The sequence below is a fragment of the Vigna umbellata genome, chromosome 2 (genome assembly GCF_029865625.1).
Source record: "Vigna umbellata cultivar VRB3 chromosome 2, Vumbellata_1.0, whole genome shotgun sequence".
In the NCBI taxonomy this organism is placed as follows: Eukaryota; Viridiplantae; Streptophyta; class Magnoliopsida; order Fabales; family Fabaceae; genus Vigna; species Vigna umbellata.
This window is the reverse complement of record NC_142166.1, coordinates 31,434,448-31,445,548: the sequence shown is the minus strand read 5'-3', so window position 1 is coordinate 31,445,548 and position 11,101 is coordinate 31,434,448. Positions and strand designations below refer to the sequence as shown.

Here is an 11,101-nt window from a genome sequence, read left to right as displayed (position 1 = left end):
GGTAGATTAGGAGATGGTGACAGCTCTCCTCTTCTCTTTCTCGGGTTTTTCTATCTCTTTCATTCTTTCATTATTGTTCACCTAGGTTCACCATGAATATGGTGAACTAAACCTTGTATGTTTGTTGGGGAATCAATGTAATCTTTTGAAGCTCTCATATATGGAATTTGTGCTTGCATCTTAATCTAAGACTTATGCTTTCTTTCATCATTAGTTAGGGTTTTTCCTCTTTGCTTAATGCTTGCTTTGTTTAACTCATTTAGTGCATGATTATTGATTTTGTCGATACGGGAACGTACGGGGAAGTCTAGATCCGGGGAATCTCTCCCAATATTATATTGGTTGTCGTTAAGCTCCTGCACTTGATGAACTAATTATTAGGAATGCTAGGAATTGTATGAACTCGTAATTAGGGAGAAGCCTTCTTGAAAGGTACTTTAGAGAGTGGCATTAACAATGATGATTTGAATGTTGAATTCCTAAAATATATGAGAGTGGATAAGATGAAATTGACCCCCAACAACATATTCATATATATATTTCATTGAAAGTGCTTGTCTTTTGCTTTTGCCATTGATCAAAACTCATGCATACATGTTTATTTTCTGTCTTGCATATTAAACTCCAAATATTTCGTTCTTAAGTCTTAGCTAATCAACAAACCACACAACTAAACTTGGCCGTGAGTCCTTTGGGAGAACGATACTTGGTCTTACCAAGTTTATTACTTGAACGATTCGGTCATACTTGCCGATTGTGAAACAAGTTTGTGACATCATATTTTGGTGATCATAAATTTGTCCATCACCCAGCACCCCTGAAAGGGCACCAAGCGGTATGCGATACATGAAAACTGGCGCTCAGGGCCCCTGGTTGGTGCTAAGGGCCCCTAAGGGGGCCCTCAGCTTCAGCTTGACTTTTCTGCACTATGTCTTTTTCTCTTTTTCTACATTCCAACTCCTTGGTACTTTAACTCCTCTTTCAAATTATTCCAATAACCTACAATATCAAGGGAATTTAGTGATAAAATCATCAAGTATACCCTCTACTCACTTATTCACAAAACTAAACTAAAAACATGTGCTCAAGCAAGCTTCTAAGTCAAAAAGGGTTAATTTAATATCAAAATTGCATCACAGATAACTGTATTTTCAACCATTATCAATAATCGATTAAAACAGAGAATATATTCTAATCCATCACATAAATAGCCTAATTTGTTAAGACTGTTAAATGAAGCAATCACAAGCTTAAGAGTTCAAATAATTGATTACACACATTGAATAATCTGTTAAACCAGAGGGAAAAGCATAAAAGATTATGCAATTAACATAATCGATTATTCTATGACAGGATTTGAAAATCCTATATATATGTGACTTGAAACCTGTTTCAAAAACGTTACAATTTTCAAATACTAACATTCTTGTTGAGTTTTGTTAAAGATTAGGTTTATCAACAATCTGTGCGGGGATAGCCAGATTTGAAGAGCTGAGATTGCTCTTGTGTTTGTAAGAGATTGAGGGTGTTCATCTCTTATTTTACTATTTTGATTTTGAGTGGTGAGAGGAGTGAAATTGAGGGATTGTCATTGTATTCTTGTATACTTAATCATTATAGTGGATTCCCTTCAACTAAGGTTGTTGAAGGAGGACTGGATGTAGGCTTGTGATAGTCGAACCAATATAGATTGTTGTCTTGATCTTTTTCTCTTTCTCTTTATCTTTGTTAAATTATTTGCCTTTGATTATTGATTTCAAGTTTCAAGAACTCATAAAGACTTCAAAAAGGGTTAAAACCAATTTACCCTCCCTCTTGGTTTTAGATATAAGGCTTAGCTTTTCTAACACACATGATCCTCACGATTCTTGGAGTAGATGAGTATGTCGTCTATAAAGGCCACAACAAACTTATCCAAAAAAGGCTTGAAGATTATGTTCATATAGTCCATGATCAAGGCAAGAACATCATTCACATCGAATGACATAACTACATACTCATAATGTCCATACCTAGACCTAAAAGCAGTTATCTAAACATGTTATGCTTTGACCAAAATCTGGTGATACCCCGACCTTAAGTCTATTTTGGAAAACACAACTGCTCCCATGCAACTGATATAACAAATAATCTATTCTCGATAGGGGATACTTGTTCTTGATAATTATCTTGTTCAACTATCTGTAGTCGATACACAACCTGGAGCTACCATCTTTCTTCTTAACCAACAACATAGGTGCTCCCCACGACAATACACTTGGCTTGATAAACTTTTTTTCTAGCAACTCTTCAATTTGTTTCTTTAGTTCCACCAATTCAGCCGAAGGGAGCCATCCGATAAGGTATAATTGATATTGGCCCTACTCTTGCTACTAGATCAATCAAAAGCTCTACTTCTCTCTAAGGAGGTAATCCTAATACTTCCTCAAAAAACATGTCAGAAAACTCATTCACCACTGATAAATCCAAACTACCACGTTCTTGCTAACGTCTAGATGCATAAGAACAACAAAGCATCTACTACTCTCCTTAACCTCATGCCACACTTGGTGTGATGACAACGACTCTGATTCTTCCTCACTAGGAAATACTACTTCTTGTTACAATCAATAAGAATGTGATTGGTAGTTAGCTAATTTATCTCTAAGATCACATCCAACGCTTGAAGAGGTAGGCATATTAGATTCGCCATGAATTTATGCCCTCTACAACAACTAGACATTTGGCACACAACGTCGATGACTTAATCAATCCAAAGACTGGAGTTAATACCATCAGATCGTACTTCTCTAACAATTAGACCCAACTCGTGCACACAAACATTAGTCACAAAAGAATGTGTCATCCCAAAATCAAACAACAAAAAACTTAGTACACCCAACACCTACAGGCTACATAAGGAAAAACTACTGCTTTGATACCAAATGTATTATCCCAAATTTTCAATAGTATTAACACTAGAACAGTCATAAGAAAAACATATATAAACTTTTACAATCATTCAAACTTAACCATAATAGTATAACATATACTAGAAAAGAGAATAATATCTTTACTAACAAAACGCCTTACACTAGAAAGTTAAAGTGTTGTTAGAGCTATTATCAAAAGAAACTATATACATCTATAAATAGATATATACCACATCAATAACTAAGAAGACTAAGGTTGGTCTGCTGGTCCGTCTCTGCCTCCTAATATCTTATCTAGAGACAGCTCCTCATCTGCTCTCATCGCCTCTTAACACATGCGAAGAGAACCCCTACGCATGAATCTGACCAAAGAATCAAAGGAAAAGGAGCATAAACTTACTTGCTTTATAAGGAAAAATGATCGGATAGAAAAGTAAGGATTCTTCACCGTGATCACTTAGATACCTTCTGATCGTCAAACAGTTCGTCTAGGCGTTACAAATTGTAGAGATAATGTAGACAGAGCTAAGAGAAATGTTTTTAGAGGAAATGTAAGTGTTTTAGATAATGAGACAGATTTAAAAATTTCTATTTATATTATGAAATTATTTAACTTTAAAAAAATATTTAGTCTCATTATTTTAAAACACCTCTCAACTCTAATATCCAATTTTCTAGGGTATTACATTAAACATAAACCATATTTTTTTTTTCAATCTAAATTACCCAAAGAAGCAATGTTTTCTTGCAAATTCTCTTTATAACTAATCAAACGAATATAGAAAAAAGAAATTCAACACAATTTAAAAAATTTTAAAATTTAAATGTGTCGTTCAAATGTTGTAATATTTTTACCTTTCGGATGTTTAACCTAATATAATGAAATTGTATTATTTATGTACTCAAGTTTATGTTTATGTTGTTCAATGTTGTTTCCTGCAAATGTAGTAAGAGGCAAGCAGTAATACCCTATTCGCATTATTTAATTGTTTGACTTCCTGGGGTTGTTCATTTCTATTATTAAATATCCTATTTGCATTTTTTTTAACTTTAAATTATTATTTTTCATGTACATTACAAATAAACCTGATAATTACTATTATTGTTAATAGTAAAATAGTTTATTTTACATCTTTATACATTTTTCTCATGTACATATATCAAATTGGGCATAATAAAATAAAATCATGATAAGTTGATATTTAAGTATGTATAGTGCTTATGATCTCACCTACAAAAATGTCGTCATGATATCTATCGGATATTTATAAGAAAATATTTGCGGATTTTTCTATACATGTATATGTTGATATTTTATATCTAAAAGTTAAATAAAATTGTTTAAAAAAAATTAAAATGGGAACTTAAATAAATGTTTTAATTTTTAAACTACAATTCAAATAACATAATCAATAAAATATTAATACAAATAAGTTTGATTTTCTTAAAAAAATAAATTTAAGAGAATTACCTCAAGATATAAATTTTTAAAATTAATATTTTATAAAATAATTTTATTTTTATAGATCTAAATAAAACAAATAGAAATATATAAAGTCAAATTTTAAACATTCTCTTATAATTATTTCTTTCTAAGCACGATATAGAAACTTTGAAAGAAAAAAAAAAGGAAAAACAAGGAACTATACTAAATCAATGATAAGAAAAATATGGATACAAAACATTAAATCACTTAAATTATTTTTTGTTATTTCATTCATGAAAAACATGAAAAACTTTGAATAACATGTATAATCACAATTCCTCATTATATTAAGAGATTTATTATTAAATATCCTCTCACATTTAAAAGAAGATCTTTGTAACTCATTAGTGCTAGTTTTCTCGAGAATTGAATATTAATTTTTTTTTGGTGGTCTATTCCAATCGAATTTTCTAAAAGTTTGAATTAGTTCATTATCTTTTTTGTATTAAAATCTTCCCTCATCAAATATATTAATCTATTTAGAAATAAATCCCAATCTTTTTGCAAAACAAGCTTCTTTCTTTATACATTAAAAAGTTAGAAATTGTCTTAAAATTATTGAAACTAATTTAGTTGTTGTAATCCGACAAATTGTTTACCGTTGAAGTCAGTAATTCTTGAAAAGACATATTAATAAAAAAAAATTATTGAAACTAATTTAGTTGTTGTAATCCGATAAATTGTTTACCGTTGAAGTCAATAATTCCTGAAAAGACATATTAATAGAAATTGTCTTAAAATTATTGAAACTAATTTAGTTGTTGTAATCCGACAAATTGTTTACCGTTGAAGTCAGTAATTCCTGAAAAGACATATTAATAAAAAAAATCAGATTTAACTTACACATTATCATTAGAAATATCTAAATTATTAATAGAAAAAGATTCCTTCTCAAGCCCAATATTCTCAAAATTAATGACTACAAGTTCATGTTGTGACTAAATAAGAGACATCACCACAATAGGCTTAACTGTATAGGAGGCTAAACCACTAGACGACATACTACACTATAGTACCACATACTCCACTAATAATTTTATTTGGATATCCTGAATTTGAAAAAAAAAAAATACTCATAATATTTACTAATAATTATTAACAACGGGGACCCACAAAAAATACTACGATACCTCTCTACTGATCCCATGAACAAGTGAGAAACTAAATAATCATACTCATTATTTTCCGTATCCATTAATAATGACTATTTATAATCGGAAAGAAATTTTACTCGCAAATGTATAGGTGTACATTTTTTTTAATCCTAAATCACACCTCTATCCCTTTTACAACTATAAAATTATATATTTTATCGTAATATAATAGTTTATTGAATAAAACAGGTGCACAGTAGACTTGGACCTTAATTGCGCCTGGCATTTTGGTAGGACGGGTCACATCACATATCCCACAATATTACATCAACAAAAGGAAGGACAGAACGCCAAAAACAACCCACCGTGTTGAATGTTGATACTCCGTTGCCAGCCATATCAATGGGACCGCCCTAGCTAACCACCAAATGAACAACAATAATATAATCATGAAACCACTAACTTTGCTTTCAAAACTATCAATATGTTTATAAAGAAATGAAAGAGTGATTTGGAGAACCAACCGATTCACATGATAGATATAATCAATTACTAATCTAATAAGAATCATTCTTTATTCTACTGTGTAACTACCATCATCACAAATGCAAACCAAAACAAGAAACCTATTATGTATTGATGTCATCTTGATTTCCATAGTTTATGCTAGGTCACTGACTCTAGCATACAAGCCAACGACTCCTATTGTTTGTGTGCTAGGTCACTGATTTCCATAGTTTTTGTATGTATACCATTTGAGCAATAAAACTGAAAAATGGATATTAAATGATCTAATGAATGGTCTGAGAGAAACAATCAAAATTTACAAAGGCAACAAAAACCAGCATCTCAATTTCCAACCCCACCTATGCACACTTGGAAGTATAGACCAAAATATGTAAAGAATCCTAATTGCCCCAAAAAGCTGTTATAACTGCTACCATGGTTTAAGGTCCCCCACAGGGCCAGCAGTCCAATTCAAGACCTTCTCCCCTGGTTTCAAGAAGACACTGCGGTCGTGAGGCAGTTTACGAGCAAGGCCATTCAAAACTTGATGGAAAGCATCTCCCGGTTGCGCTGGTTGAGGGAACAGCATAGCTTGCTTCATGGAAGGGTTGGCAAGTAATCTCTGCTTCCTCAAGATAACTTCTGGTGGAATAGATGTTAATATAGTGTCTAGTTGAGGTACATCTTTTTCATCAACATATACACCTATATCTTCCCATGGGATTGCATCAGCAAATGGAAGAACAATATCATCTGCAATGATCACTGGGATGCAGCCAAATATCACAGCTTCAACCAGTCTTGGGCTCCAAGGGGCCCATCCAAGTGGACACAAGCAGAACACAGCTCGCTGCATGTCCTCATAGTATGTTGTTGGATGCTCTGTTGAAATGTCAAACAGAGGATTGTCCTTAAAGTTCTCCCACACTGCTGCTCTTGCACCTCTGTAACATACCAAAGTCCAGTCAGTTTGAGCCTTCACCATCGTTTTGTTGTTTTTGCTATGAAAGCATGACGACATGGAACCAAACTTCATGCATGATTAAATTACTTAGTTTTCAGTAAGATTACTAGAAAGAACCAATTATAATATGAATGTAGTTGATCTAATTAAGCTTGACTAGTTTCAATAACTAAATACTAAATAAATTTTAAGTCAAAGGATCCAAGTTAGCAGTCTTATGCAAACATGATAGAAAGATAAATGAAAATAAACAACCCTCACATGTCACATGTCCAAATCCCCTCCTTTAAGTTTGTGGGGTGTAAAATATTAGACCTACCTTGCATAGTAGCCACCTTCAGGGTCATTTCCAACATCATAAAAGAGTCCTCGGAAGTAAACAAAAATGGACCTAGGCGTCTTTTCAGGAATGAGGTGAGCGTGCATTTTCTGTGGAGGGGCATATGGAGGAATGGTGATGGAGCCCTCTTTCAGGCAAACATGATTCCTCTGTCCAAATGTCTGAACCAAGGTAGCACGCTGCAGCAATGGAAGAATTCCTCTTTCTATTGCTTTCTCCTCCTGGAACAAAATAACAAGGTAAAAATGCTTGTAACAATATCCATGTACAGCTTTAATAGTGGAATTCAAGGTGCTTCTCACCAAACTCAGGATGATGTGTTTGAATGCTCAATTGAACTAATAGTTGTGTAAATAACAAAATTGAAATGGCACACTAAATTTCTTACTTGATAATGGAAGCATGCTCCAAAGTCATGAGGGGTTACAAAGAAATGATCTGCCCCTTCTGTCCTGTTCCAGTAAGGCCAGTTTGAAGAAATAAGTTGTATGGCACTTCGCATCATTCGTGGAGACTTGAAAGGTAAGGGGAGGCCATTTGGTGTCAAGTCACAAGTGGTGTATACAGGGGTGTAAAACCAATCAGCTTCTTCCGGATTAAGGGTTCGGACAGGGCTAGATAATAGAAACCGGTGCATAAAGATCTCAGCAGCAAACATATGAGTGAGGCATCTAGGGTCCTTTTGCAGAATTTTCTTATTATATTTGCTTGGAAGTTCATAAACAAAAACTTTTAACCTTCCCACTGGATCATCTTCTAACACGTCACCAGCACTACCTACAATTGGTTCAATCACAACATGATTAATACTCTCATTTCTTTACCTAACTATAATATAGCGGATTCTGAATCAAAATTGCGTAACGCAAGTCATTGAGAAATAATACAAAGAATCAAACTTAATATTAACCCCTTCAATTCCAAGCAACCAGGTGAGGTGTATATAGCAACTCTGCTTATGTGTATGTATCACCAGAGTTTTAAATAAAAATTATTTTTTCACCATACTCCCATTCCAACTGTTTAGTCATTGGATTTTTAATCCAACATACGCTACTTCCTGACAATCTGTATGACATTATGCCGAGTTGAATATAACACCATCATAACATCTAAGTACCAACACAGTTAGCAGCAGCATTCTTTCGTGATAGACAATGCATGCAAAGTACACTCATTTTTCACTTAGCTCACCTGCAAGAAAACGGGTACAGAATTATAAGGTTTTAAATAATGATTTTTCATTTAGATCTAATTAACCCATTAAAAAATGAGGTATTCTGTAGAATTTTGAACTTAATTTACATTAAAAAAAAATAGACACAAGGTTTTTTTTTTTTTTTTTTGCTGTAATTCTAGCAGAAAAGAGAGGGATATTGTAAACCTACTTTCCTTCAGATTCCAGTGTCAAAATTTAAACATAAAAAGTATGGGAGAAACCCTTTATGTAATTCAGGAAGATCCCAAAATTTAGAAAGACAGTAACCTTCTGGTATTCTACCTTTAATAATGAAGAATGCTTGAAAAAAGGCGTCACTTCAACCTTAACTTAAAATGAAAGTCATTTGCTCCTCCCTTATCATATCAAGCAATAGAAAACACACCAAAGGCAACTGGCATAACAACCTATTTATATTCTTGGGTGAATTTGAGTACCAAGGATCCAGGGACCTACCAATATGTTTCTAAAATGCTCTAAATATATTTTCATAGCTCATCGGAAAAATATCTTTTGTAACCAATATCTTAAAAGCGTCTTCGGTGTGAACATATATGCCTCTTCCAATTGCTAGTACTGGAACATAAGAAGCTTGTGGCAAATGAAGAGGACAACAAAAATCTCTATGAAAAAAACTGGTTTTTCCTTTTCCTCTCCTCATACTATATTACGAAGTATTGCAGTACTAATAAAGGTTAGATTCAGAATCAGGCCACGGCATGATTTAAAATAAGTCAACAAAGGTCAACAAGATCTCGTGCCAATCCATATAACCTTACTAAAGTGAAAAATGACTAAAACACAACCCTAACTTGATAAACAGACCTTTCCGGTGTACGTTTTCTTCGAATTCAGGGACCCATTTCAACACATAACTTATTGTAGCTGGCCCTAGATCCTCCTGCGCCAGATAAGAATCTGTTTTCGCATTGCCGTATATTACAATATAAACAGCTAGACAACACCAGTCCCTGAAATAGATCATACTACAAAGAATTGGGGTCGTGTGTATCCCCAAAATATCAAAACAGAAAATTTTTAGGACATGGTAATAATAATTTCTTAGCTAAATAGATATTTTCCGAATCAACCTAAAACCAAAGTAGATCTTAGCTAAATCCATCTCAACCCGCAAAAACACACCACAGAAAACCATAACAAGAAATTATAAACCATTAAGACAACAAACCGGAATGAAATTCACCAGAACTGAACTCTCTAAGACCCCAATCCAATGAAATCAACAAAAGCAAACCAATCCAACAAATCAACAGAACACTGGATAAATCGACCACAGAAAGAATCTGATGAAACAAGTAGAAAGGAGGGCGAAAACAAACTTTGAAGAACCCCACCTGAAATTCTCTCAGTTGGTTGATGTCGACCCAGCTCCACAGCCCCAATGGCAAGAACAGAAGAAGCCAAAAGAAGGCAAAGGAATCCCACCTTCCAAAAATCCATTCTTTTTTCTTTTTTTGTCACCCAGAAACTCCTTGATCCGATTAACCTCGTTGGTGTCTGCAACTGCAAAGAAAGGGAGCTGAGAATATAAGGCAAAAGAAGAAGTCAATTGTGGTCAGCAGAAGAAGGTGGTGTAGGCGATGGTTAAAACGTCACAAGGCAAAGTGGTTGCGAGAGATTTCTTCGCAGTGGAAGAAAGGGATGTGTGTTCTTCCCAGCAACAATGAGAGAGACAGAGAGAGATACGAAAATATTATTTGAGGGACCAAAAGAGAGTGAATTTGCTTTGAAGAAATAAGGACAAAGGGTTTTTCTTAGTGAAAGAAACAGTATGGAAAATGGGTTATTGCTGAAGATTGAAGAAGAAGAAGAGGCTTTTGCCAAAATTTTCTGAATAAGTCTGGTTTTCTTTATTCACGGTTTGATAAGAGGTCCATCTCATAATACCATATTAGGAACCACAATTCAACTACATCACGCGGTGAAGTTCAACCATTACTTCAATTTTGTTGCTTTTCCTTTTTACCCGAACGAGTGTGTATCACTGTGTTTTGAAATTTAACTATAACAGAACCACGTTCTTGATACAATTTGTTCTCGAATTTATTACCGCCATCAAATCAGTGAATTCAAGGTACTAATAAAAGTTTGGTAAAATAGTCTATTTGTCTCTTAAAATTTTCATGAATCCAGTTTGACTCACTTTTAATCCTTAAAAAATATAGAATAAATGGGTAGATTTTCATTATAAATTGATATCAACCCATTTAATCCTTAAAACTAAACTAAACTAAAGTTCAATCATTACCCCTTTAGAACAATCTTTGGGTAATATTTGCTGTGTTTGAATTAGAATTTTTTTTATAGCATTCAAGTAGTGTTTATTGATTTTATTTTATATTATTATTATTCAATTTTTAATTATTACTAGTTTTATTATAATTTAATTATAGAATTAAATTGAATTTTACCTTATTATATATTTAATCACATATCGTTATTAATACATTTTCCATATGTTGATTACTGAGGGGTACGTTAAAAAGAGTTAATTAATTTATAATTCTTAAAAAAAGTGTAAAAATGTTATCTTTTATATCTAAAACTAAGGTTACTTC

The 11,101-nt window shown here is 33.2% G+C and overlaps 1 protein-coding gene across 3 annotated transcripts; it reads right to left on the bottom strand.

Annotated features, from left to right (window-relative positions):
* Positions 1 to 6,098: 6,098 nt before the first annotated feature.
* LOC124821346 (putative beta-1,4-xylosyltransferase IRX10L) lies at positions 6,099 to 10,410 on the bottom strand. 3 transcript variants are annotated; one of them, XM_088106566.1, is made up of 5 exons: positions 9,878 to 10,409; positions 9,348 to 9,508; positions 7,692 to 8,080; positions 7,283 to 7,524; positions 6,099 to 6,943 (listed from the first exon to the last, which is right to left on the bottom strand). In XM_088106566.1, exons 2-5 carry the CDS (start codon positions 9,505 to 9,507, stop codon positions 6,430 to 6,432), a joined length of 1,305 nt encoding a protein of 434 aa, XP_087962692.1. In that variant the 5' UTR covers position 9,508; positions 9,878 to 10,409; the 3' UTR covers positions 6,099 to 6,429. The 3 variants fall into 3 exon arrangements, with proteins under 3 accessions (XP_087962692.1, XP_087962693.1, XP_047149173.1); XM_088106567.1 differs by having other exon boundaries at positions 9,348 to 9,493; XM_047293217.2 differs by lacking the exon at positions 9,348 to 9,508 and having other exon boundaries at positions 9,878 to 10,410.
* Positions 10,411 to 11,101: the final 691 nt, after the last annotated feature.

What these genes read in the sequence shown, in the direction of transcription:
- LOC124821346 (XM_088106566.1), bottom strand. Translation starts at nt 9,507, where the DNA reads ATGATCTATTTCAGGGACTGGTGTTGTCTAGCTGTTTATATTGTAATA. An exon ending in GAGCATGCTTCCATTATCAA is followed by an intron (nt 7,525 to 7,691) that starts GTAAGAAATTTA and finishes ATTTTGTTCCAG; the next exon opens with GAGGAGAAAGCAATAGAAAG. An exon ending in GAAGGTGGCTACTATGCAAG is followed by an intron (nt 6,944 to 7,282) that starts GTAGGTCTAATA and finishes GGTATGTTACAG; the next exon opens with AGGTGCAAGAGCAGCAGTGT.